We start from the raw sequence: 26,212 nt of genomic DNA on the forward strand, positions 1-26,212 counted from the left end.
GCATTTCAGTGGGAGCGGTAACAGTGATATAGAAAGGGTAGTATATACCTGGAATAGCCTTCCAGTGGGAGCAGTAACAGTGATATAGAAAGGGTAGTAGATACCTGGAATAGCTTTCCAGTGTGAGCAGTAACAGCGATATAGAAAGGGTAGTAGATGCCGGGAATAGCCTTCCAGTGGGAGCGGTAACAGTGATATAGAAAGGGTAGTAGATACCTGGCATAGCCTTCCAGTGGGAGCAGTAACAGTGATATAGAAAGGGTAGTAGATACCTGGAATAGCCTTCCAGTGAGAGCAGTAACAGTGATATAGAAAGCGTAGTAGATACCTGGAATAGCCTTCCAGTGGGAGCAGTAACAGTGATATAGAAAGGGTAGTAGATACCTGGAATAGCCTTCTAGTGGGAGCAGTAACAGTGATATAGAAAGGGTAGTAGATACATGGAATAGCCTTCCAGTGGGAGCAGTAACTGTGATATAGAAAGGGAAGTAAATACATGGAATAGCCTTCCAGTAGGAGCAGTAACAGTGATATATAAAGGGTAGTAGATACATGGAATAGCCTTCCAGTGGGAGCAGTAACTGTGATATAGAAAGGATAGTAGATACCTGGAATAGCCTTCCAGTGGGAGCAGTAACAGTGATATAGAAAGGGTAGTAGATACCTGGAATAACATTCCAGTGGGAGCAGTAACAGTGATATAGAAAGGGTAGTAGATACCTGGAATAGCTTTCCAGTGGGAGCAGTAACAGTGATATAGAAAGGGTAGTAGATACCTGGAATAGCCTTCCAGTGGGAGCAGTAACAGTAATATAGAAAGGGAAGTAAATACATGGAATAGCCTTCCAGTAGGAGCAGTAACAGTGATATAGAAAGGGTAGTAGATACATGGAATAGCCTTCCAGTGGGAGCAGTAACTGTGATATAGAAAGGATAGTAGATACCTGGAATAGCCTTCCAGTGGGAGCAGTAACAGTGATATAGAAAGGGTAGTAGATACCTGGAATAACATTCCAGTGGGAGCAGTAACAGTGATATAGAAAGGGTAGTAGATACCTGGAATAGCCTTCCAGTGGGAGCAGTAACGGTGATATAGAAAGGGTAGTAGATACCTGGAATAGCTTTCCAGTGGGAGCAGTAACAGTGATATAGAAAGGGTAGTAGATACCTGGAATAGCCTTCCAGTGGGAGCAGTAACAGTAATATAGAAAGGGTAGTAGATACCTGGAATAGACTTCCAGTGGGAGCAATAACAGTAATATAGAAAGGGTAGTAGATACCTGGAATAACATTCCAGTGCGAGCAGTAACAGTGATATAGAAAGGGTAGTAGATACCTGGAATAGCTTTCCAGTGGGAGCAGTAACAGTGATATAGAAAGAGTAGTAGATACCTGGAATAGCCTTCCAGTGGGAGCAGTAACAGTGATATAGAAAGGGTAGTAGATACCTGGAAAAGCCTTCCAGTGGGAGCAGTAACAGTGATATAGAAAGGGTAGTAGATACCAGGAATAGCCTTCCAGTGGGAGCAGTAACAGCGATATAGAAAGGGTAGTAGATACATGGAATAGCCTTCCAGTGGGAGCAGTAACAGTGATATAGAAAGGGTAGTAGATACCTGGAATAGCCTTCCAGTGGGAGCAGTAACAGTGATTTAGAAAGGGTAGTAGATACCTGGAATAGCCTTCCAATGGGAGCAGTAACTGTGATATAGAAAGGGTAGTAGATACCTGGAATAGCCTTTCAGTGGGAGCAGTAACAGTGATATAGAAAGGGTAGTAGATACCTGGAATAGCCTTCCAGTGGGTGCAGTAACAGTGATATAGAAAGGGTAGTAGATACCTGGAATAGCCTTTCAGTGGGAGCAGTAACAGTGATATAGAAAGGGTAGTAGATACATGGAATAACCTTCCAGTGGGAGCAGTAACAGTGATATAGAAAGGGTAGTAGATACCTGGAATAGCTTTTCAGTGGGAGCAGTAACAGTGATATAGAAAGGGTAGTAGATACATGGAATAGCCTTTCAGTGGGAGCAGTAACAGTGATATAGAAAGGGTAGTAGATACATGGAATTGTCTGGGGGCAGATACTCTGTAAATGTAAGAGTGGCTGTGTTACAGAATGCGGAGTATGGCGTGGGAGGAGACAGCATCGGGGGAGGGATAAATGGCACTGGGAGGGAGGTATGAGTGAGTGATAAAGGAAGCGTTTCAGTCACATTGTGTCTGTAGCAGAGACTCAGGAATGGATTATCACATCCGATCAGCTGAGCCCAGGGACTCCCCCCACATTATGGCCATGATCCGGGTATAGTGAGACTATCACACACTGCGGACACTGCGCACACTGCACAGGGACACCGTCACACACTGCGCACACTGCACAGGGACACCGTCACACACTGCACAGGGACACCGTCACACACTGCACACACTGCACAGCGACACCGTCACACACTGCACACACTGCACAGGGACACCGTCACACACTGCACAGGGACACCGTCACACACTGCACAGGGACACCATCACACACTGCACACACTGCACAGGGACACCGTCACACACTGCACAGGGACACCATCACACACTGCACACACTGCACAGGGACACCGTCACACACTGCACAGGGACACCATCACACACTGCACAGTGACACCGTCACACACTGCATACACTGCATAGGGAGCACACAGACACCGTCACACACTGCGCACACTGCACAGTGACACTATCACACACTGCACACACTGCACATGGACACCGTCACACACTGCGCACACTGCACAGTGACACTATCACACACTGCACATGGACACCGTCACACACTGCGCACACTGCACAGGGACACCGTCACACACTGCACACACTGCACAGGGACACTATAACACAGTGCGCACACTGCACAGGGACACCATCACACACTGTGCACACTGCATAGGGACACTATAACACACTGCGCACACTGCACAGGGACACTATCACACACTGCACACACTGCACAGGGACACCATCACACACTGCACAGGGACACTATAACACACTGCGCACACTGCACAGGGACACCGTCACACACTGCGCACACTGCACAGGGACACTATAACACACTGCACACACTGCACAGGGACACCGTCACACACTGCGTACACTGCTCACTGACACCGTCACACACTGCGTACACTGCACAGGGACACCGTCACACACTGCGTCATTGCACACACTGCACACACTGCACAGGGACACTATAACACACTGCACACACTGCACAGGGACACCGTCACACACTGCACAGGGACACTATAACACACTGCGCACACTGCACAGGGACACCGTCACACACTGCGCACACTGCACAGGGACACTATAACACACTGCACACACTGCACAGGGACACCGTCACACACTGCACAGGGACACTATAACACACTGCACACACTGCACAGGGACACCGTCACACACTGCACAGGGACACTATAACACACTGCGCACACTGCACAGGGACACCGTCACACACTGCGCACACTGCACAGGGACACTATAACACACTGCACACACTGCACAGGGACACTGTCACACACTGCACAGGGACACTATAACACACTGCACACACTGCACAGGGACACCGTCACACACTGCACAGGGACACTATAACACACTGCACACACTGCACAGGGACACCGTCACACACTGCGCACACTGCTCACTGACACCGTCACACACTGCGTACACTGCACAGGGACACCGTCACACACTGCGTCATTGCACACACTGCACACACTGCACAGGGACACTATAACACACTGCACACACTGCACAGAGCAATGTATAATGATTTGATCTATTTTATGTAATTACAGGAACTGGCAGAATATGAAAAAATTACTCACTTTATCAAACTGACTGAGGAAGGTAAGGAATGGAAAAAGGGGTTCAGTTACAGAGAATGGGGGTAACAGGATAGAAAGGGGTTCAGTTACAGAGAATGGGGGTAACACGATAGAAAGGGGTTCAGTTACAGAGAATGGGGGTAACAGGATAGAAAGGGGTTCAGTTACAGAGAATGGGGGTAACAGGATAGAAAGGGGTTCAGTTACAGAGAATGGGGGTAACACGATAGAAAGGGGTTCAGTTACAGAGAATGGGGGTAACAGGATAGAAAGGGGTTCAGTTACAGAGAATGGGGGTAACAGGATAGAAAGGGGTTCAGTTACAGAGAATGGGGGTAACAGGATAGAAAGGGGTTCAGTTACAGAGAATGGGGGTAACACGATAGAAAGGGGTTCAGTTACAGAGAATGGGGGTAACACGATAGAAAGGGGTTCAGTTACAGAGAATGGGGGTAACAGGATAGAAAGGGGTTCAGTTACAGAGAATGGGGGTAACAGGATAGAAAGGGGTTCAGTTACAGAGAATGGGGGTAACACGATAGAAAGGGGTTCAGTTACAGAGAATGGGGGTAACACGATAGAAAGGGGTTCAGTTACAGAGAATGGGGGTAACACGATAGAAAGGGGTTCAGTTACAGAGAATGGGGGTAACATGATAGAAAGGGGTTCAGTTACAGAGAATGGGGGTAACACGATAGAAAGGGGTTCAGTTACAGAGAATGGGGGTAACAGGATAGAAAGGGGTTCAGTTACAGAGAATGGGGGTAACACGATAGAAAGGGGTTCAGTTACAGAGAATGGGGGTAACACGATAGAAAGGGGTTCAGTTACAGAGAATGGGGGTAACACGATAGATTGGGGGTCTCCCTTGCATGGGAGGATTGTATAAAAGCTGAGTGTGTGGCAGTAAAGCTCAGTTCTGCTCCTGATGCTGAGTGTCGGCCAGTTATTGGGAAGGGTGACGGGATATTCTGGGATGACTTGATTTACTGCTTATGCTGTTCTTCCTCTGATATCTTGTTCCTGAGTAACTATTGGAATACCAGCAGAGGAAGTCCATGTTAAACTAACGCCCCGCTACAGTGTCACAGGAAAACCTCCCAATATTTCACATGAACAAAGAGGGACCCTTTAATTTTAGTGGTGACGTTGGGGGTGTGGCCTGGGGCGGGGCTGTTCTGACTTAGTAATAACATATTAAAGGACCTTATAGTGCCAGGAAAACAAACTAGTCACTGGCCCACCCTCAGGGTCCCACTCCTGCCGAGCTGAAGGGGGAGGAAGGGGGTTAAAAACTCTGCGCTGGGGACTCTCCTCCTCCTTCAGTCGTCATCGGCTGAATGTGCTTGCGCGGCAAGAGCTGGGCACGCATTTAGCCAGTTCTTTTAGCCATTTAGCCATTGAGAATGCTTTCCTATGGACGCTGGCGTCTTCTCACTGTGAAAATCACTGTGAGAAGCGCGGAAGTGCCTCTAGCGGCTGTCAGTGAGACAACCACCAGAGGCTGGATTAACCCATAGGTTAACATAGCAGGTTCTCTGAAACTCTGAAACTGCTATGTTTTCAGCTGCAGGGTTAACCCTAGATGGACCTGGCACCCAGACCACTTCATTGAGCTGAATGGTCTGGGTGCCTATAGAGGTCCTTTAATAAAATTTAGACAATCTTTTTGACACAGACTGGTTTCTAAACACATTCATATTAGTTTAAAGACACATTACTGGGAGTATCATTACTGTGGAGCTCTGTTATACACTCAGATACATTACTGGGAGTATCATTACTGTGGAGCTCTGTGATACACTCACACACATTACTGGGAGTATTATTGCTGTGGAGCTCTGTTATGCACTCAGATACATTACTGGGAGTATCATTACTGTGGAGCTCTGTGATACACTCACACACATTACTGGGAGTATTATTGCTGTGGAGCTCTGTTATACACTCAGACACATTACTGGGAGTATTATTGGGGTTGGAGCTCTGTTATACACTCAGACACATTGCTGGGAGTATTATTGCTGTGGAACTCTGTTTTACACTCTGACACATTACTGGGAGTATTATTACTGTGGAGCTCTGTTATACACTCAGACACATTCATTGGAGTATTATTGCTGTGGAGCTCTGTTATACGTTCAGACACATTACTGGGAGTATTATTGCTGTGGAGCTCTGTTATACACTCACACATTACTGGGAGTATTATTGCTGCGGAGCTCTGTTATACACTCAGACACATTACTGGGAGTATTATTACTGTGCAGCTCTGTTCTACACTCAGACACATTACTGGGAGTATTATTACTGTGGAGCTCTGTGATACACTCAGACACATTACTGGGAGTATTATTGCTGCGGAGGTCTGTTATACACTCAGACACATTACTGGGAGTATTATTGCTGTGGAGCTCTGTTATTCAATCAGACACATTACTGGGAGTATTATTGCTGTGGAGCTCTGTTCTACACTCAGACACATTACTGGGAGTATTATTACTGTGGAGCTCTGTTATACACTCAGACACATTACTGGGAGTATTATTACTGCGGAGCTCTGTTATACACTCAGACACATTACTGGGAGTATTATTACTGTGGAGCTCTGTTATAACACATTACTGGGAGTATCATTGCTGTGGAGCTCTGTTATACACTCAGACACATTACTGGGAGTATTATTGCTGTGGAGATCTGTTATACACTCACACACATTACTGGGAGTATTATTGCTGTGGAGATCTGTTATACACTCACACATTACTGGGAGTATTATTGCTGTGGAGCTCTGTTATACACTCACACATTACTGGGAGTATTATTGCTGTGGAGCTCTGTTATACACTCACACATTACTGGGAGTATTATTGCTGTGGAGCTCTGTTATACACTCAGACACATTACTGGGAGTATTATTGCTGTGAGGCTCTGTTATATACTCAGACACATTACTGGGGGTATTATTACTGTGGAGCTCTGTTATACATTCAGACACATTACTGGGAGTATTATTGCTGTGGAGCTCTGTTATACACTCACACATTACTGGGAGTATTATTGCTGTGGAGCTCTGTTATACACTCAGACACATTACTGGGCGTATTATTACTGTGGAGCTCTGTTATACACTCAGACACATTACTGGGAGTATTATTACTGTGGAGCTCTGTTATACATTCAGACACATTACTGGGAGTATTATTGCTGTGGAGCTCTGTTATACCCTCAGACACATTACTGGGAGTATTATTACTGTGGAGATCTGTTATACACTCAGACACATTACTCGGAGTATTATTGCTGTGGAGCTCTGTTATACACTCAGACACATTACTGGGAGTATTATTACTGTGGAGCTCTGTTATACACTCAGACACATTACTGGGAGTATTATTGCTGTGGAGCTCTGTTATACAGTCAGACACATTACTGGGAGTATTATTGCTGTGGAGCTCTGTTATACACTCAGACACATTACTGGGAGTATTATTGCTGTGGAGCTCTGTTATACACTCAGACACATTACTGGGAGTATTATTGCTGTGGAGCTCTGTTATACACTCAGACACATTACTGGGAGTATTATTACTGTGGAGCTCTGTTATACACTCAGACACATTACTGGGAGTATTATTGCTGTGGAGCTCTGTTATACAGTCAGACACATTACTGGGAGTATTATTGCTGTGGAGCTCTGTTATACACTCAGACACATTACTGGGAGTATTATTGCTGTGGAGCTCTGTTATACACTCAGACACATTACTGGGAGTATTATTGCTGTGGAGCTCTGTTATACACTCAGACACATTACTGGGAGTATTATTACTGTGGAGCTCTGTTATACACTCAGAACCATTACTGGGAGTATTATTGCTGTGGAGCTCTGTTATACACTCAGACACATTACTGGGAGTATTATTGCTGTGGAGCTCTGTTATACACTCAGTCACATTACTGGGGGTATTATTGCTGTGGAGATCTGTTATACACTCACACACATTACTGGGAGTATTATTGCTGTGGAGCTCTGTTATACACTCAGACACATTACTGGGAGTATTATTGCTGTGGAGCTCTGTTATACACTCAGACACATTACTGGGAGTATTATTGCTGTGGGGCTCTGTTATACACTCAGACACATTACTGGGAGTATTATTGCTGTGGAGCACTGTTATACACTGAGACACATTACTGGGAGTATTATTGCTGTGGAGCTCTGTTATACACTCAGACACATTACTGGGAGTATTATAACTGTGGAGCTCTGTTATACACTCAGACACATTACTGGGAGTATTATTGCTATGGAGCTCTGTTATACACTCAGACACATTACTGGGAGTATTATTGCTGTGGAGCTCTGTTATACAGTCAGACACATTACTGGGAGTATTATAACTGTGGAGCTCTGTTATACACTCAGACGCATTACTGGGAGTATTATTGCTGTGGAGCTCTGTTATACACTCAGACACATTACTGGGAGTATTATTGCTATGGAGCTCTGTTATACACTCAGACACATTACTGGGAGTATTATTGCTGTGGAGCTCTGTTATACACTCAGACACATTACTGGGAGTATTATTGCTGTGGAGCTCTGTTATACACCCAGACACATTACTGGGAGTATTATTACTGTGGAGCTCTGTTATACACTCAGACACATTACTGGGAGTATTATTGCTGTGGAGCTCTGTTATACAGTCAGACACATTACTGGGAGTATTATTGCTGTGGAGCTCTGTTATACAGTCAGACACATTACTGGGAGTATTATTGCTGTGGAGCTCTGTTATACACTCAGACACATTACTGGGAGTATTATTGCTGTGGAGCTCTGTTATACACTCAGACACATTACTGGGAGTATTATTACTGTGGAGCTCTGTTATACACTCAGACACATTACTGGGAGTATTATTGCTGTGGAGCTCTGTTATACACTCAGACGCATTACTGGGAGTATTATTGCTGTGGAGCTCTGTTATACACTCAGACACATTACTGGGAGTATTATTGCTATGGAGCTCTGTTATACACTCAGACACATTACTGGGAGTATTATTGCTGTGGAGCTCTGTTATACACTCAGACACATTACTGGGAGTATTATTGCTGTGGAGCTCTGTTATACACTCAGACACATTACTGGGAGTATTATTACTGTGGAGCTCTGTTATACACTCAGACACATTACTGGGAGTATTATTGCTGTGGAGCTCTGTTATACAGTCAGACACATTACTGGGAGTATTATTGCTGTGGAGCTCTGTTATACACTCAGACACATTACTGGGAGTATTATTGCTGTGGAGCTCTGTTATACACTCAGACACATTACTGGGAGTATTATTACTGTGGAGCTCTGTTATACACTCAGACACATTACTGGGAGTATTATTGCTGTGGAGCTCTGTTATACAGTCAGACACATTACTGGGAGTATTATTGCTGTGGAGCTCTGTTATACACTCAGACACATTACTGGGAGTATTATTGCTGTGGAGCTCTGTTATACACTCAGACACATTACTGGGAGTATTATTGCTGTGGAGCTCTGTTATACACTCAGACACATTACTGGGAGTATTATTACTGTGGAGCTCTGTTATACACTCAGAACCATTACTGGGAGTATTATTGCTGTGGAGCTCTGTTATACACTCAGACACATTACTGGGAGTATTATTGCTGTGGAGCTCTGTTATACACTCAGTCACATTACTGGGGGTATTATTGCTGTGGAGATCTGTTATACACTCACACACATTACTGGGAGTATTATTGCTGTGGAGCTCTGTTATACACTCAGACACATTACTAGGAGTATTATTGCTGTGGAGCTCTGTTATACACTCAGACACATTACTGGGAGTATTATTGCTGTGGGGCTCTGTTATACACTCAGACACATTACTGGGAGTATTATTGCTGTGGAGCACTGTTATACACTGAGACACATTACTGGGAGTATTATTGCTGTGGAGCTCTGTTATACACTCAGACACATTACTGGGAGTATTATAACTGTGGAGCTCTGTTATACACTCAGACACATTACTGGGAGTATTATTGCTATGGAGCTCTGTTATACACTCAGACACATTACTGGGAGTATTATTGCTGTGGAGCTCTGTTATACAGTCAGACACATTACTGGGAGTATTATAACTGTGGAGCTCTGTTATACACTCAGACGCATTACTGGGAGTATTATTGCTGTGGGCTCTGTTATACACTCAGACACATTACTGGGAGTATTATTGCTGTGGAGCTCTGTTATACACTCAGACACATTACTGGGAGTATTATTGCTGTGGAGCTCTGTTATACACTCAGACACATTACTGGGAGTATTATTAATGTGGGGCTCTGTTATACACTCAGACACATTACTGGGAGTATTATTGCTGTGGAGCTCTGTTATACAGTCAGACACATTACTGGGAGTATTATAACTGTGGAGCTCTGTTATACACTCAGACGCATTACTGGGAGTATTATTGCTGTGGGCTCTGTTATACACTCAGACACATTACTGGGAGTATTATTGCTGTGGAGCTCTGTTATACACTCAGACACATTACTGGGAGTATTATTGCTGTGGAGCTCTGTTATACACTCAGACACATTACTGGGAGTATTATTAATGTGGGGCTCTGTTATACACTCAGACTGGGAGTATTATTGCTGTGGGGCTCTGTTATACACTCAGACACATTACTGGGAGTATTATTGCTGTGGGGCTCTGTTATACACTCAGACTGGGAGTATTATTGCTGTGGAGCTCTGTTATACACTCAGACACATTACTGGGAGTATTATTAATGTGGGGCTCTGTTATACACTCAGACTGGGAGTATTATTGCTGTGGGGCTCTGTTATACACTCAGACACATTACTGGGAGTATTATTACTGTGGGACTCTGTTATACACTCAGACATTACTGGGAGTATTATTACTGTGGGACTCTGTTATACACTCAGACACATTACTGGGAGTATTATTACTGTGGGACTCTGTTATACACTCAGACACATTACTGGGAGTATTATTGCTGTGGAGCTCTGTTATACACTCAGACACATTACTGGGAGTATTATTGCTGTGGAGCTCTGTTATACACCCAGACACACCAACAATAAGGAGCTATTAGAAAAGAGGGATTTGGGCCCAATATAGGGCCTGTCTCCCCTAAGTAGGGACACTTGGGACTGGGAGAGAAGAAGGATAAGGATCTCATGGGGCCCTAGGCAGATAAGTGACAGTGGGGGTACAGCACAGAGAGCAGATAGTGACAGTAGGGGTGCAGCACAGTGAGTAGGAAGTGACAGTGGGGGTGCAGCACAGAGAGCAGGAAGTGACAGTGGGGGTGCAGCACAGAGAGCAGGAAGTGACAGTGGGGGTGCAGCACAGAGAGCAGGAAGTGAAAGTGGGGGTGCAGCACAGAGAGCAGGAAGTGACAGTGGGGGTGCAGCACAGAGAGCAGGAAGTGACAGTGGGGGTGCAGCACAGAGAGCAGGAAGTGACAGTAGGGGTGCAGCACAGTGAGTAGGAAGTGACAGTAGGGGTGCAGCACAGTGAGTAGGAAGTGACAGTGGGGGTGCAGCACAGAGAGCAGGAAGTGACAGTGGGGGTGCAGCACAGAGAGCAGGAAGTGACAGTGGGGGTGCAGCACAGAGAGCAGGAAGTGACAGTGGGGGTGCAGCACAGAGAGCAGGAAGTGACAGTGGGGGTGCAGCACAGAGAGCAGGAAGTGACAGTGGGGGTGCAGCACAGAGAGCAGATAGTGACAGTAGGGGTGCAGCACAGTGAGTAGGAAGTGACAGTAGGGGTGCAGCACAGTGAGTAGGAAGTGACAGTGGGGGTGCAGCACAGAGAGCAGGAAGTGACAGTGGGGGTGCAGCACAGAGAGCAGATAGTGACAGTAGGGGTGCAGCACAGAGAGCAGGAAGTGACAGTTGGGGTGCAGCACAGTGAGTAGGAAGTGACAGTGGGGGTGCAGCACAGAGAGCAGGAAGTGACAGTGGGGGTGCAGCACAGTGAGTAGGAAGTGACAGTGGGGGTGCAGCACAGAGAGCAGGAAGTGACAGTGGGGGTGCAGCACAGAGAGCAGGAAGTGACAGTGGGGGTGCAGCACAGAGAGCAGGAAGTGACAGTGGGGGTGCAGCACAGAGAGCAGGAAGTGACAGTGGGGGTGCAGCACAGAGAGCAGGAAGTGACAGTGGGGGTGCAGCACAGAGAGCAGGAAGTGACAGTGGGGGTGCAGCACAGAGAGCAGGAAGTGACAGTGGGGGTGCAGCACAGAGAGCAGGAAGTGACAGTGGGGGTGCAGCACAGAGAGCAGGAAGTGACAGTGGGGGTGCAGCACAGTGAGTAGGAAGTGACAGTGGGGGTGCAGCACAGAGAGCAGGAAGTGACAGTGGGGGTGCAGCACAGAGAGCAGGAAGTGACAGTGGGGGTGCAGCACAGAGAGCAGGAAGTGAGGATCAGATATAACGTTGAACGTTACTTTTTGATTACTATTAATCTTATTTAGGATCATATTATATTCTACCTAATCCAGTATATACCTAGCTTGGTCTAGGGTTCATCTATACCATTATGGCTCACTATTTAATCATTATTTGGGGTTTATTTATATTACTTTAAAATATAAGCTTGTTTATACACCATTTAGGGCTTACAATCATATTAAGCTAGATAGCTATTGAATATGTCCTAGGAACTCCAGCTAGTTTGCTCTTGACTTCTTTCAGAGCTCTCTCAGCTGGCTCTCTAGGTTGTTTTATACTAGTCGTCCTTCTGGGCTATCAAACAGACTGTTTGAGGGATTTTGAGTTTGATTAATGCGAAGGTTTATCCATGTCACCATAGAGGATTATTCTTACGTCTATCGACTGTCCGGCCGGACTTAATATTTACTTGCACCCCAGGTTCTCTGTACCATCTATTGATTTTGGGGGGCCCTATGGGGGTGTCATAATTGGCACTGTAGATACCGTGTCGGTTAGTATTTAGACTAATGTATAGTCCGGGCTTTACTGCTGACCACTGCTCCCAGATACCCAGCTTTATATACCCACTGATTAACCCCTTAAGGACACAACTTCTGGAATAAAAGGGAATCATGACGGAATAGGGGTTAATAGTGTGTGTTTTCGTCTCCATAGAATTGATGTTGACCAATATTTAATACTCTCAATATATTCTTACTGTCATTCGGCAGCATCAGCACGTGCACATATTTGTTTTGTTATCCGGAGTGTATGGTTTTAGTGACTATATGTTGCTTTCCTATCCTGCTGATAGAATGTTGCACACAAGCTGTCAGTAACTGTTACTAATTAGCAGGCATCGTTACAAACATTTAAACGGTCACACAAATCCGATTAATTGCACAATAACAGAGGATCCTGTCTTGTTTTTAACACACTGTATATACACTTGTTACATTCTTATTATTTTTTATTTTGGGATTTTCCTTATATTTTCCCTGTTCCCTAAGAGGGACCAATAAAGTTGATTTATTTTTAGTCCTATTTATGCTCCATGACGAAGCAATCTGTGGCTCCACAGTAACGGAGCAGTCACATTCCGGGTATAGAGACTGCAATTGGGAGCACTTTTTAGTTAACCCATTCCAGCCTCTTCTTTATCTGTCATTCTCCTCTATTGTTCGCAGTTTTGCACAGAGATGGCTTTGGGGACAATCCTTGGTTTCGATGTCTGGTGGCGGAGCGGCCAGAGAATGAACCAAGCGAAACAGGTGATCAAGTCTTGTATTCTGCTGGGTTATCTGTCTGTCAGTCTGTCTGTGTGTCTGTCTGTCTAACTGGTATTACAGGAGGTGAATATAACTCAGTCGGGTATTACAGGATCCAGTGGGGGGGTAGGTGAATATAACTCAGTTGATATTACAGGATCCTGTGGGGAGGGTGGAGGTGAATAATACTCAGTCGGGTATTACAGGATCCTGTGGGGGGGAGGTGAATATCACTCAGTTAAAATTACAGGATCCAGTGGAGGGGGTAAATATATCTCAGTAAGGTATTACAGGATCCTGTGGGGGGGGGGGGGAGGGGGGTGTGAATATAACTCAGTAAGGTATTACAGGATCCAGTGGGGGGGGGGGGGGGGGGGAGGTGAATATAACTCAGTTGAAATTACAGGATCCAGTGGAGGGGGTGAATATAACTCAGTAAGGTATTACAGGATCCAGTGGAGGGGGGGGGGGTGAATATAACTCAGTTGATATTACAGGATCCTGTGGGGGGGGGGGGGGGAGGTGAATATAACTCAGTTGATATTACAGGATCCTGTGGGGGGGGGGGGGGGGAGGTGAATATAACTTAGTTGATATTACAGGTGCCTGTGGGGAGGGAGGGGTGAATATAACTCAGTTGATATTACAGGATCCTGTGGGGGGGAGGTGAATATCACTCAGTTGATATTACAGGATCCAGTGGAGGGGGGTGAATATAACTCAGTCAGGTATTACAGGATCCAGTGGGGGGGGGGGGTGTGTGTGTGTGAATATAACTCAGTCGGGTATTACAGGATCCAGTGGAGGGGGGGGTGAATATAACTCAGTCAGGTATTACGGGATACAGTGGGGGGGGGGGGGGGGTGTGAATATAACTCAGTCGGGTATTACAGGATCCAGTGGAGGGGGTGAATATAACTCAGTCAGGTATTACAGGATCCAGTGGAGGGGGGGGGGGTGTGAATATAACTCAGTCGGGTATTACAGGATCCAGTGGAGGGGGGGGTGAATATAACTCAGTCAGGTATTACGGGATACAGTGGGGGGGGGGGGTGAATATAACTCAGTCGGGTATTACAGGATCCAGTGGAGGGGGGGGGGGGTGAATATAACTCAGTCGGGTATTACAGGATCCTGTGGGGGTTTACATACCTCAGTCGGGTATTACAGGTTCCTGTGGGGGGGGGGGGATGAATATAACTCCGTTGATATTACAGGATCCTGTGTTTTTTTTAAAAATATATTTCAGTCGGGTATTACAGGATCCAGTGGGGGGGGGGGTGAATATAACTCAGTCGGGTATTACAGGATCCTGTGGGGGGTTTATATATCTCAGTCGGGTATTACAGGATCTTGTGGGGGGGTTTATATATCTCAGTCGGGTATTACAGGATCCAGTGGGGGGGTTTATATATTTCAGTCGGGTATTACAGGATCCAGTGGGGGGGTTTATATATCTCAGTCGGGTATTACAGGATCCAGTGGGGGGGTTTATATATCTCAGTCGGGTATTACAGGATCCAGTGGGGGGGTTTATATATCTCAGTCGGGTATTACAGGATCCAGTGGGGGGGTTTATATATCTCAGTCGGGTATTACAGAATCCAGTGGGGGGGGTTTATATATCTCAGTCGGGTATTACAGGATCCAGTGGGGGGGTTTATATATTTCAGTCGGGTATTACAGGATCCAGTGGGGGGGTTTATATATCTCAGTCGGGTATTACAGGATCCAGTGGGGGGGGGGTTATATATCTCAGTCGGGTATTACAGGATCCAGTGGGGGGGTTTATATATCTCAGTCGGGTATTACAGGATCCAGTGGGGGGGTTTATATATTTCAGTCGGGTATTACAGGATCCAGTGGGGGGGTTTATATATCTCAGTCGGGTATTACAGGATCCAGTAGGGGGGTTTATATATCTCAGTCGGGTATTACAGGATCCAGTGGGGGGGTTTATATATCTCAGTCGGGTATTACAGGATCCAGTGGGGGGGGGTTTATATATCTCAGTCGGGTATTACAGGATCCAGTGGGGGGGTTTATATATTTCAGTCGGGTATTACAGGATCCAGTGTGGGGGTTTATATATCTCAGTCGGGTATTACAGGATCCAGTGGGGGGGTTTATATATCTCAGTCGGGTATTACAGGATCCAGTGGGGGGGGTTTATATATCTCAGTCGGGTATTACAGGATCCAGTGGGGGGGTTTATATTTCTCAGTCGGGTATTACAGGATCCAGTGGGGGGGTTTATATATCTCAGTCGGGTATTACAGGATCCAGTGGGGGGGTTTATATATCTCAGTAGGGTATTACAGGATCCAGTGGGGGGGTTTATATATCTCAGTCGGGTATTACAGGATCCAGTGGGGGGGTTTATATATCTCAGTCGGGTATTACAGGATCCAGTGGGGGGGTTTATATATCTCAGTCGGGTATTACAGGATCCAGTGGGGGGGTTTATATATCTCAGTCGGGTATTACAGGATCCAGTGGGGGGGTTTATATATCTCAGTCGGGTATTACAGGATCCAGTGGGGGGGTTTATATATCTCAGTCGGGTATTACAGGATCCAGTGGGGGGGTTTATATATCTCAGTCGGGTATTACAGGATCCAGTGGGGGGGTTTATATATCTCAGTCGGGTATTACAGGATCCAGTGGGGGGGTTTATATATCTCAGTCGGGTATTACAGGATCCAGTGGGGGGGTTTATATATCTCAGTCGGGTATTACAGGATCCAGTGGGGGGGTTTATATATCTCAGTCGGGTATTACAGGATCCAGTGGGGGGGTTTATATATCTCAGTCGGGTATTACAGGATCCAGTGGGGGGGTTTATATATCTCAGTCGGGTATTACAGGATCCAGTGGGGGGGTTTATATATCTCAGTCGGGTATTACAGGATCCAGTGGGGGGGTTTATATATCTCAGTCGGGTATTACAGGATCCAGTGGGGGGGTTTATATATTTCAGTCGGGTATTACAGGATCCAGTGGGGGGGTTTATATATCTCAGTCGGGTATTACAGGATCCAGTGGGGGGGTTTATATATTTCAGTCGGGTATTACAGGATCCAGTGGGGGGGTTTATATATTTCAGTCGGGTATTACAGGATCCAGTGGGGGGGTTTATATATTTCAGTCGGGTATTACAGGATCCAGTGGGGGGGTTTATATATCTCAGTCGGGTATTACAGGATCCAGTGGGGGGGTTTATATATCTCAGTCGGGTATTACAGGATCCAGTGGGGGGGTTTATATATCTCAGTCGGGTATTACAGGATCCAGTAGGGGGGTTTATATATCTCAGTCGGGTATTACAGGATCCAGTGGGGGGGGTTTATATATTTCAGTCGGGTATTACAGGACCCAGTGGGGGGGTTTATATATCTCAGTCGGGTATTACAGGATCCAGTGGGGGGGTTTATATATTTCAGTCGGGTATTACAGGATCCAGTGGGGGGGTTTATATATCTCAGTCGGGTATTACAGGATCCAGTGGGGGAGGTTTATATATCTCAGTCGGGTATTACAGGATCCAGTGGGGGGGTTTATATATTTCAGTCGGGTATTACAGGATCCAGTGGGGGGGGTTTATATATTTCAGTCGGGTATTACAGGATCCAGTGGGGGGGTTTATATATCTCAGTCGGGTATTACAGGATCCAGTGGGGGGGTTTATATATTTCAGTTGGGTATTACATTCACTATCCCTTTGAAAGGGTTAATTAAATATGGCTTCCCTCCTACCTATAGGACCCCCCTTTGCAGGATACGCTCTTTTTGCAAACAGTTACAGTAGCTGGACTGGACGGACCCTGCACCTCGAGGACATCTATGTGTCTCCCCAATTCAGAGGTTGGTGTTTTTACCTCAATCCACACAAAATATCCAATCGTCTCTGAGATAGACTCACTTACATGAAAACTTGCTGTAGTGGTTATGGTACCATTAGAGACCTGGCACAATCATTTGTAAGCAATCAAACCATTTTAGAATGATTTAACCCCTTATCTGGGGTTACCTGGTCACTGCTCCCTGTCTCCACTACTTTCTATGGTGAGCCAGACGCTCTCTGAATTGAGTTAAGTCCGGTGATACAGCTGCTTAGAAACTACCAGTTCACCTGAGGAAGTAGTGATAGTGGGCAGTGGTGCTACTTGCACTGGGGAAACCAGGGCACTCTTGGCACCATAACCACTACATAGTGCCACAGTGGTTATGGTTATTGGACTGTTCCTTTAATGCTGATCCTTCCTACCAATTGTGCAACACCCGCTCATGTCTAGAGTGTTCGACATATCACAGAGACAGATGTCATACAAACACTGCAGGACGCACAGTGATTGCGCTATACACAGGTAGTTCTGGGCATTGATTTATAGGGATTGAGTTTCATTGATTGAATTAGACGGATTGAGTTTCATGGATTACATTATAGGATAGAGTTATAGAGATTACGTTTCATGGATTACATTATAGGATTGAGTTGTAGAGATTACGTTTCATGGATTACAATATAGGATTGAGTTATAGAGATTACGTTTCATGGATTACATTATAGGATTGAGGTATAGAGATTACGTTTCATGGATTACATTATAGGATAGAGTTATAGAGATTACATTTCATGGATTACATTATAGGATTGAGTTATAGAGATTACGTTTCATGGATTACATTATGGGATTGAGTTATAGAGATTACGTTTCATGGATTACATTATAGGATTGAGTTATAGAGATTATGTTTCATGGATTACATTATAGGATTGAGTTATAGAGATTACGTTTCATGGATTACATTATGGGATTGAGTTATAGAGATTACGTTTCATGGATTACATTATAGGATTGAGTTATAGAGATTACGTTTCATGGATTACATTATAGGATTGAGTTATAGAGATTACGTTTCATGGATTACATTATAGGATTGAGTTATAGAGATTACGTTTCATGGATTACATTATAGGATTGAGTTATAGAGATTATGTTTCATGGATTACATTATAGGATTGAGTTATAGATATTACGTTTCATGGATTACAATATAGGATTGAGTTATAGAGATTACGTTTCATGGATTACATTATAGGATAGAGTTATAGAGATTACGTTTCATGGATTACATTATAGGATAGAGTTATAGAGATTACGTTTCATGGATTACATTATAGGATAGAGTTATAGAGATTACGTTTCATGGATTACATTATAGGATTGAGTTATATAGATTAAGTTTCATGGATTACATTATGGGATTGAGTTATAGAGATTACGTTTCATGGATTACATTATAGGATTGAGTTATAGAGATTACGTTTTATGGATTACATTATGGGATTGAGTTATAGAGATTACGTTTTATGGATTACATTATAGGATTGAGTTATAGAGATTACGTTTCATGGATTACATTATGGGATTGATTTATAGAGATTACGTTTCATGGATTACAATATAGGATTGAGTTATAGAGATTACGTTTCATGGATTACATTATGGGATTGAGTTATAGAGATTACGTTTTATGGATTACATTATGGGATTGAGTTATAGAGATTACGTTTCATGGATTACATTATAGGATTGAGTTATAGAGATTACGTTTCATGGATTACATTATGGGATTGAGTTATAGAGATTACGTTTCATGGATTACATTATGGGATTGAGTTATAGAGATTACGTTTCATGGATTACATTATAGGATAGAGTTATAGAGATTACGTTTCATGGATTACATTATAGGATAGAGTTATAGAGATTACGTTTCATGTATTACATTATGGGATTGAGTTATAGAGATTACGTTTCATGGATTACATTATGGGATTGAGTTATAGAGATTACGTTTTATGGATTACATTATAGGATTGAGTTATAGAGATTACGTTTCATGGATTACATTATGGGATTGATTTATAGAGATTACGTTTCATGGATTACATTATAGGATTGAGTTATAGAGATTACGTTTCATGGATTACATTATGGGATTGAGTTATAGAGATTACGTTTTATGGATTACATTATAGGATTGAGTTATAGAGATTACGTTTCATGGATTACATTATAGGATTGAGTTATAGAGATTACGTTTCATGGATTACATTATAGGATAGAGTTATAGAGATTACGTTTCATGGATTACATTATAGGATTGAGTTGTAGAGATTACGTTTCATGGATTACAATATAGGATTGAGTTATAGAGATTACGTTTCATGGATTACATTATAGGATAGAGTTATAGAGATTACGTTTCATGGATTACATTATAGGATAGAGTTATAGAGATTACGTTTCATGGATTACATTATAGGATTGAGTTATATAGATTATGTTTCATGGATTACATTATAGGATTGAGTTATATAGATTAAGTTTCATGGATTACAATATAGGATTGAGTTATAGAGATTACGTTTCATGGATTACATTATAGGATAGAGTTATAGAGATTACGTTTCATGGATTACATTATAGGATAGAGTTATAGAGATTACGTTTCATGGATTACATTATAGGATAGAGTTATAGAGATTACGTTTCATGGATTACATTATAGGATTGAGTTATAGAGATTACGTTTCATGGATTACATTATGGGATTGAGTTATAGAGATTACGTTTCATGGATTACATTATAGGATTGAGTTATAGAGATTACGTTTTATGGATTACATTATAGGATTGAGTTGTAGAGATTACGTTTCATGGATTACATTATGGGATTGATTTATAGAGATTACGTTTCATGGATTACATTATAGGATTGAGTTATAGAGATTACGTTTCATGGATTACAATATAGGATTGAGTTATAGAGATTACGTTTCATGGATTACATTATAGGATTGAGTTATAGAGATTACGTTTCATGGATTACATTATGGGATTGAGTTATAGAGATTACGTTTCATGGATTACATTATAGGATTGAGTTATAGAGATTACGTTTCATGGATTACATTATAGGATTGAGTTATAGAGATTACGTTTTATGGATTACATTATAGGATAGAGTTATAGAGATTACGTTTTATGGATTACATTATAGGATTGAGTTGTAGAGATTACGTTTCATGGATTACATTATAGGATTGAGTTATAGAGATTACGTTTCATGGATTACATTATGGGATTGATTTATAGAGATTACGTTTCATGGATTAAATTATAGGATTGAGTTATAGAGATTACGTTTCATGGATTACATTATGGGATTGAGTTATAGAGATTACGTTTCATGGATTACATTATAGGATTGAGTTATAGAGATTACGTTTCATGGATTACATTATAGGATTGAGTTATAGAGATTACGTTTTATGGATTACATTATGGGATTGAGTTATAGAGATTACGTTTCATGGATTACATTATAGGATTGAGTTATAGAGATTACGTTTCATGGATTACATTATAGGATTGAGTTATAGAGATTACGTTTTATGGATTACATTATAGGATTGAGTTATAGATATTACGTTTCATGGATTACAATATAGGATTGAGTTATAGAGATTACGTTTCATGGATTACATTATAGGATAGAGTTATAGAGATTACGTTTCATGGATTACATTATAGGATAGAGTTATAGAGATTACGTTTCATGGATTACAATATAGGATTGAGTTATAGAGATTACGTTTCATGGATTACATTATAGGATAGAGTTATAGAGATTACGTTTCATGGATTACATTATAGGATAGAGTTATAGAGATTACGTTTCATGGATTACATTATAGGATAGAGTTATAGAGATTACGTTTCATGGATTACATTATAGGATTGAGTTATATAGATTAAGTTTCATGGATTACATTATGGGATTGAGTTATAGAGATTACGTTTCATGGATTACATTATAGGATTGAGTTATAGAGATTACGTTTTATGGATTACATTATGGGATTGAGTTATAGAGATTACGTTTTATGGATTACATTATAGGATTGAGTTATAGAGATTACGTTTCATGGATTACATTATGGGATTGATTTATAGAGATTACGTTTCATGGATTACAATATAGGATTGAGTTATAGAGATTACGTTTCATGGATTACATTATGGGATTGAGTTATAGAGATTACGTTTTATGGATTACATTATGGGATTGAGTTATAGAGATTACGTTTCATGGATTACATTATAGGATTGAGTTATAGAGATTACGTTTCATGGATTACATTATAGGTTGGGGTTATAGAGATTATGTTTCATGGATTACATTATAGGATTGAATTATAGAGATTACGTTTTATGGATTACATTATAGGATTGAGTTGCAGAGATTACGTTTCATGGATTAAATTATAGGATAGAGTTATAGAGATTACGTTTCATGGATTACATTATAGGATAGAGTTATAGAGATTACGTTTCATGGATTACATTATGGGATTGAGTTATAGAGATTACGTTTTATGGATTACATTATAGGATTGAGTTATAGAGATTACGTTTCATGGATTACATTATGGGATTGAGTTATAGAGATTACGTTTCATGGATTACATTATGGGATTGTTACAAATCGCTATTTGTAACTGGCCCTTTAAATGAGAAATTGGCCTTCTTCCCTGGATTGTGGAGAAGCATGTTTGCCAGCCTCCTGCCTCATGACTATGGCCCCTGGAAGATTGTGCCCCTGAAAACTTATTAACTTTTATTGGGTGTGTATGGCCCTTTAAGAACCGTCTGGGGACATATTGTGACTTTGCTGAACAATGCCCCTTTAAGACTATGTCCCCAGACCGGTAAAATAACTTGTTCCTGGCTTTCCCCCACTTGGTTCAGTAAATAGGGCTTACTGAACCAAGTACCACACAGGCGGACCACCCAGAAGCTAAAGTGTGCAGGCAATTTACCTCCCAGGCTGAGAGGTTACTGCAGGTTAATTGCCGAGCGCTGGGTGGCCGCCATTCGGCAGCCGAACACGTGGCGGCGGCCATTTTGGTCATATGAATGCGGTCAGCGGTGTATGTTAAAGATTCTGTGGAACTAAAATCGGCTACACATTCTGCCGAACACCGCTGACCCTTACCTTCTCCCATACGGAACTTGCAGCTCCAGAGACTAAGTCCCGTTCGAAATGGGACTTAGTCGTTTTTCGGCATGAAATTGACCGGCCGCACAGCCCAAATCTATGGAACTGTTTTGGGCAGGAAATTGTGCTTGCGGTCGGTCATAAAGGACTTCCAGCTAACTTTTGATCCACTGGAGGGATTTGGCTGATTTTTGGAAGTGTTTATGTTTGATGTATGCTGAGTCTGAATATGCAATTTTTATTGAAATTGAATGTATGGTTTTAAAGTTACAGTGTGTATGTGAAAACTGTATTTTTATTGTATGTAATAATTGGTTTAACTGTTTATCTGAGGGGAGGGAACCTGTGGGCTGTACTATGCTGTTATTGGTTAATTTCATCCTCCCCCTGGGAGTGTCCTGTGTGTACCTTATCCTAATAAAAAGCAGGCTGGGTGTTCCAGTCCTCAGACCTCTTCTGACCCTCAATACGTAGCCTTATCTCGTTATTGGAGGGAATTGCTATATCACACTGGGGATTGCTATGCGCTGCATATTCCCCTGAGCTCTTAATCACTTAGCTCTTTTAAGAGCTTGTTCCTGTTACGCTCTCCTGGAGGAGAGGTCTTCCCCACACGGTCCTGGAGGACAGAAGCCGATCCAGGGTGGAAGGAAGACGGCGCGGCTCCAGTTAAGCTACGGCGGTTGTGGAGCCTGTGGTGGTTGTGGTGTCGTCTGCAGTGCTTGGAGTCCTCTGAGAGCGCTAGGAGCATCCATCAACGGAGGGTACTCGGTCGGGGTACACGGAGCTCCGTTACAGGGATTGAGTTATAGAGATTACGTTTCATGGATTACATTATAGGATTGAGTTATAGAGATTACGTTTCATGGATTACATTATAGGATTGAGTTATAGAGATTACGTTTCATGGATTACATTATAGGATTGAGTTATAGAGATTACGTTTCATGGATTACATTATAGGATTGAGTTATAGAGACTATGTTTCATGGACGGATAGATTCATATTACAACATTTGGGATAAATCCTAATTTGTTCGGACTGTTTTCGGGCATACACAAAAGGCAAATTGCTGACAGATTTGGATAATAACCCCAGATGCCCTAATTCACTCCCTTGGTCAGTCTTGCAGAGCATTTCAGTTTCTTTAGGTTTGCAGAGCTCTTCCCGTGCCGAGTGATTTCACTAAAATGACATTTGTTTCATTATTGCAGGTCGGGGTCTTGGAAAGAAACTGATGAAAAAAGTGGCTCAGGTAAGCAAACAGCAAAAGTAGCTCAATAATTCTTTAATCATATTGGTTAGTGGCTTTCTTCCTGTGTTACAAGTGGGCCATACCAATCCAGCAAGCTAATAGGTGTGTCAATATGTTTCCCATTCTGTTTTTGGGAAATACAAATATAGCATAGGAAGAGGGATATGCAAAACTCAACATGATATGTGTGATGAGTGTCTTACATCATAAGAACATCGTGTATGGAAATAATCTGTCCTTTACTATGTGTGGGCCATACCAATCCCCTGAGGGAGAATCACGTTTTTGGAAATGAGTATCTCATATGAGACCCAGCAGACAGAGAGGTATAGATGATCTTAGGTCTTGCCATGGCATTGGTAATGAATGTGGCATTGGGTTAACGTATTTATTTTTCTACAGGAAGGCCTAAAGTCTGGTTGCTCCCAGATACACCTCTCTGTCCTGAAGTGGAATAATCCAGCTATTCACCTTTACAAATCTCTAGGTGCGGAGAGCCTTACCGAGGACCCTGGTTACCAAGTGATGTCTTTCAATTTGGAGGCTCTAAAGAACATGGCAAAAGAAGAGCAACTTTCATGTACACTCTGAAACTGATCAGCAAGACAAAGACTAAATGCCCACCTACTGTCAATTCAACATAAAAACTGTATCTAGCTTCTAATATTCCATGGTCAGACTAAGACATCACAACCACCTACTGCTAATCCAACGTGAACAGCTCTGTATGCATCATCTATATAAATGGACTTGGTGTCCATCTTTAGACAAAGACTGTACCCCACTTGTTATCTGCAAAACGGTTAAATTATGCTCTACACCCGTTCTCCATCGCACCTGGTCAAACACCCTATAACCACCCACTCAATGTTCAGGTTAACATTTTGCACCACAACAGGGGAGATGTAATTAGTAAAACTATTTTGTGCTGCAGTTTCTCTCTCTTTCCGATACATTGCCTATTTTATTTTGGGGGTTTATAAAGTCACACAGTTTGCCTGGAATCGTTGATTTTTATTTTCTTACTATTTCAGTATGGTCAGGCAATGGATGAAGAATTCAGTCTCACCTTTCGTCATTTCCATTAAATTTCTATTAGGGGCTGAGCTGCGTACATCAACTGATAAGGAAGAATTTCTGGAGTGAGTGGCCGTGGCTAAGGGGGCAGGTTTATGAAGCCCCTCTTCTTAGAGCTTCTACTGATTAATCTTTGGATCCAAGTCCAACATCTATAGAACTTTGTTCCAGAACCCTACATTATTCACACACACACTGTCTGATAGCCAGCAGCCTACTCGAAGGCTATAATGAAGGTACAATAAAGATTATTAAGGCTTGTTGCTTGTCCTTTGAGAGTAAGGTTCAATGCAGATAACAACGTGCTGTGTGAAGGCTGTAAATAAAGATCAGAAAAGTAGAATAAGCTGAGACACAGGAGAGGGCATGTTATAGACACAGTGAAAGTATTCAATAACCCGGCTTTGATTCAATGCTTCATAGAGAGGATTATCTATTAATTGGTATACAAGTTCAAAGAGCACTCGGTTCTCATGGAACATCTTGGATTTATAAATGGATGTTTAGCAAACAAATAATCCACCGCGTTTCATTTTAAGATATCTGACTGGCAGTTCTGTTCAGTCCTAGTTTGTGATCCAGCCAGGAATCAAGATTCATTTTGATCCAGAATACATGAAACATACAGTCTAGGTCAGGGTTTGAGAACTTGCAGCATAGATCGCAACAGAAGGCCTTTGATGGGCAGTCTTCAGTCCAGAAAAACTAGCAGGCACCGTGCCGTAGAGCAGGGCTACGCCATGACATCAGCTGGTGAAGCCAACGCAGATATCAGAAAGCGTATCAATTAAACGCTATATCTTTCCCTTCCCGCACCCTGATTCCTCTCCTGCAACGGTCATCAAAACAAAACACTAAGCCCTTAATAAACACTATCCTAGCAACCTACCTTTCTACCCTACCCTCACCTTTTGTGTCACTATACCCCACTCCTTCTAACATGTAAGCTCACTGAGCAGGGCCCTCAATCCCTCTGTTACTGTGTCACTATACCCCACTCCCTCTAACATGTAAGCTCACTGAGCAGGGCCCTCAATCCCTCTGTTACTGTGTCACTATACCTCACTCCCTCTAACATGTAAACTCACTGAGCAGGGCCTCAATCCCTCTGTTACTGTGTCACTATACCCCACTCCCTCTAACA

At 42.9% G+C, this 26,212-nt stretch overlaps 1 protein-coding gene across 2 annotated transcripts; it reads left to right on the plus strand.

Annotated features, from left to right (window-relative positions):
- The first annotated feature begins 2,237 nt into the window (after positions 1 to 2,237).
- LOC134601569 (thialysine N-epsilon-acetyltransferase-like) lies at positions 2,238 to 25,328 on the plus strand. 2 transcript variants are annotated; one of them, XM_063446090.1, is made up of 6 exons: positions 2,238 to 2,305; positions 3,855 to 3,906; positions 13,583 to 13,666; positions 17,426 to 17,527; positions 23,951 to 23,991; positions 24,394 to 25,328. In XM_063446090.1, exons 1-6 carry the CDS (start codon positions 2,243 to 2,245, stop codon positions 24,580 to 24,582), a joined length of 531 nt encoding a protein of 176 aa, XP_063302160.1. In that variant the 5' UTR covers positions 2,238 to 2,242; the 3' UTR covers positions 24,583 to 25,328. The 2 variants fall into 2 exon arrangements, with proteins under 2 accessions (XP_063302160.1, XP_063302161.1); XM_063446091.1 differs by having other exon boundaries at positions 24,479 to 25,328.
- Positions 25,329 to 26,212: the final 884 nt, after the last annotated feature.

The sequence above is a fragment of the Pelobates fuscus genome, chromosome 3 (assembly GCF_036172605.1).
Source record: "Pelobates fuscus isolate aPelFus1 chromosome 3, aPelFus1.pri, whole genome shotgun sequence".
Taxonomy (NCBI): Eukaryota; Metazoa; Chordata; class Amphibia; order Anura; family Pelobatidae; genus Pelobates; species Pelobates fuscus.

What these genes read in the sequence shown, in the direction of transcription:
- LOC134601569 (XM_063446090.1), top strand. Translation starts at nt 2,243, where the DNA reads ATGGATTATCACATCCGATCAGCTGAGCCCAGGGACTCCCCCCACATT. An exon ending in TATCAAACTGACTGAGGAAG is followed by an intron (nt 3,907 to 13,582) that starts GTAAGGAATGGA and finishes TATTGTTCGCAG; the next exon opens with TTTTGCACAGAGATGGCTTT. An exon ending in TGTGTCTCCCCAATTCAGAG is followed by an intron (nt 17,528 to 23,950) that starts GTTGGTGTTTTT and finishes TCATTATTGCAG; the next exon opens with GTCGGGGTCTTGGAAAGAAA.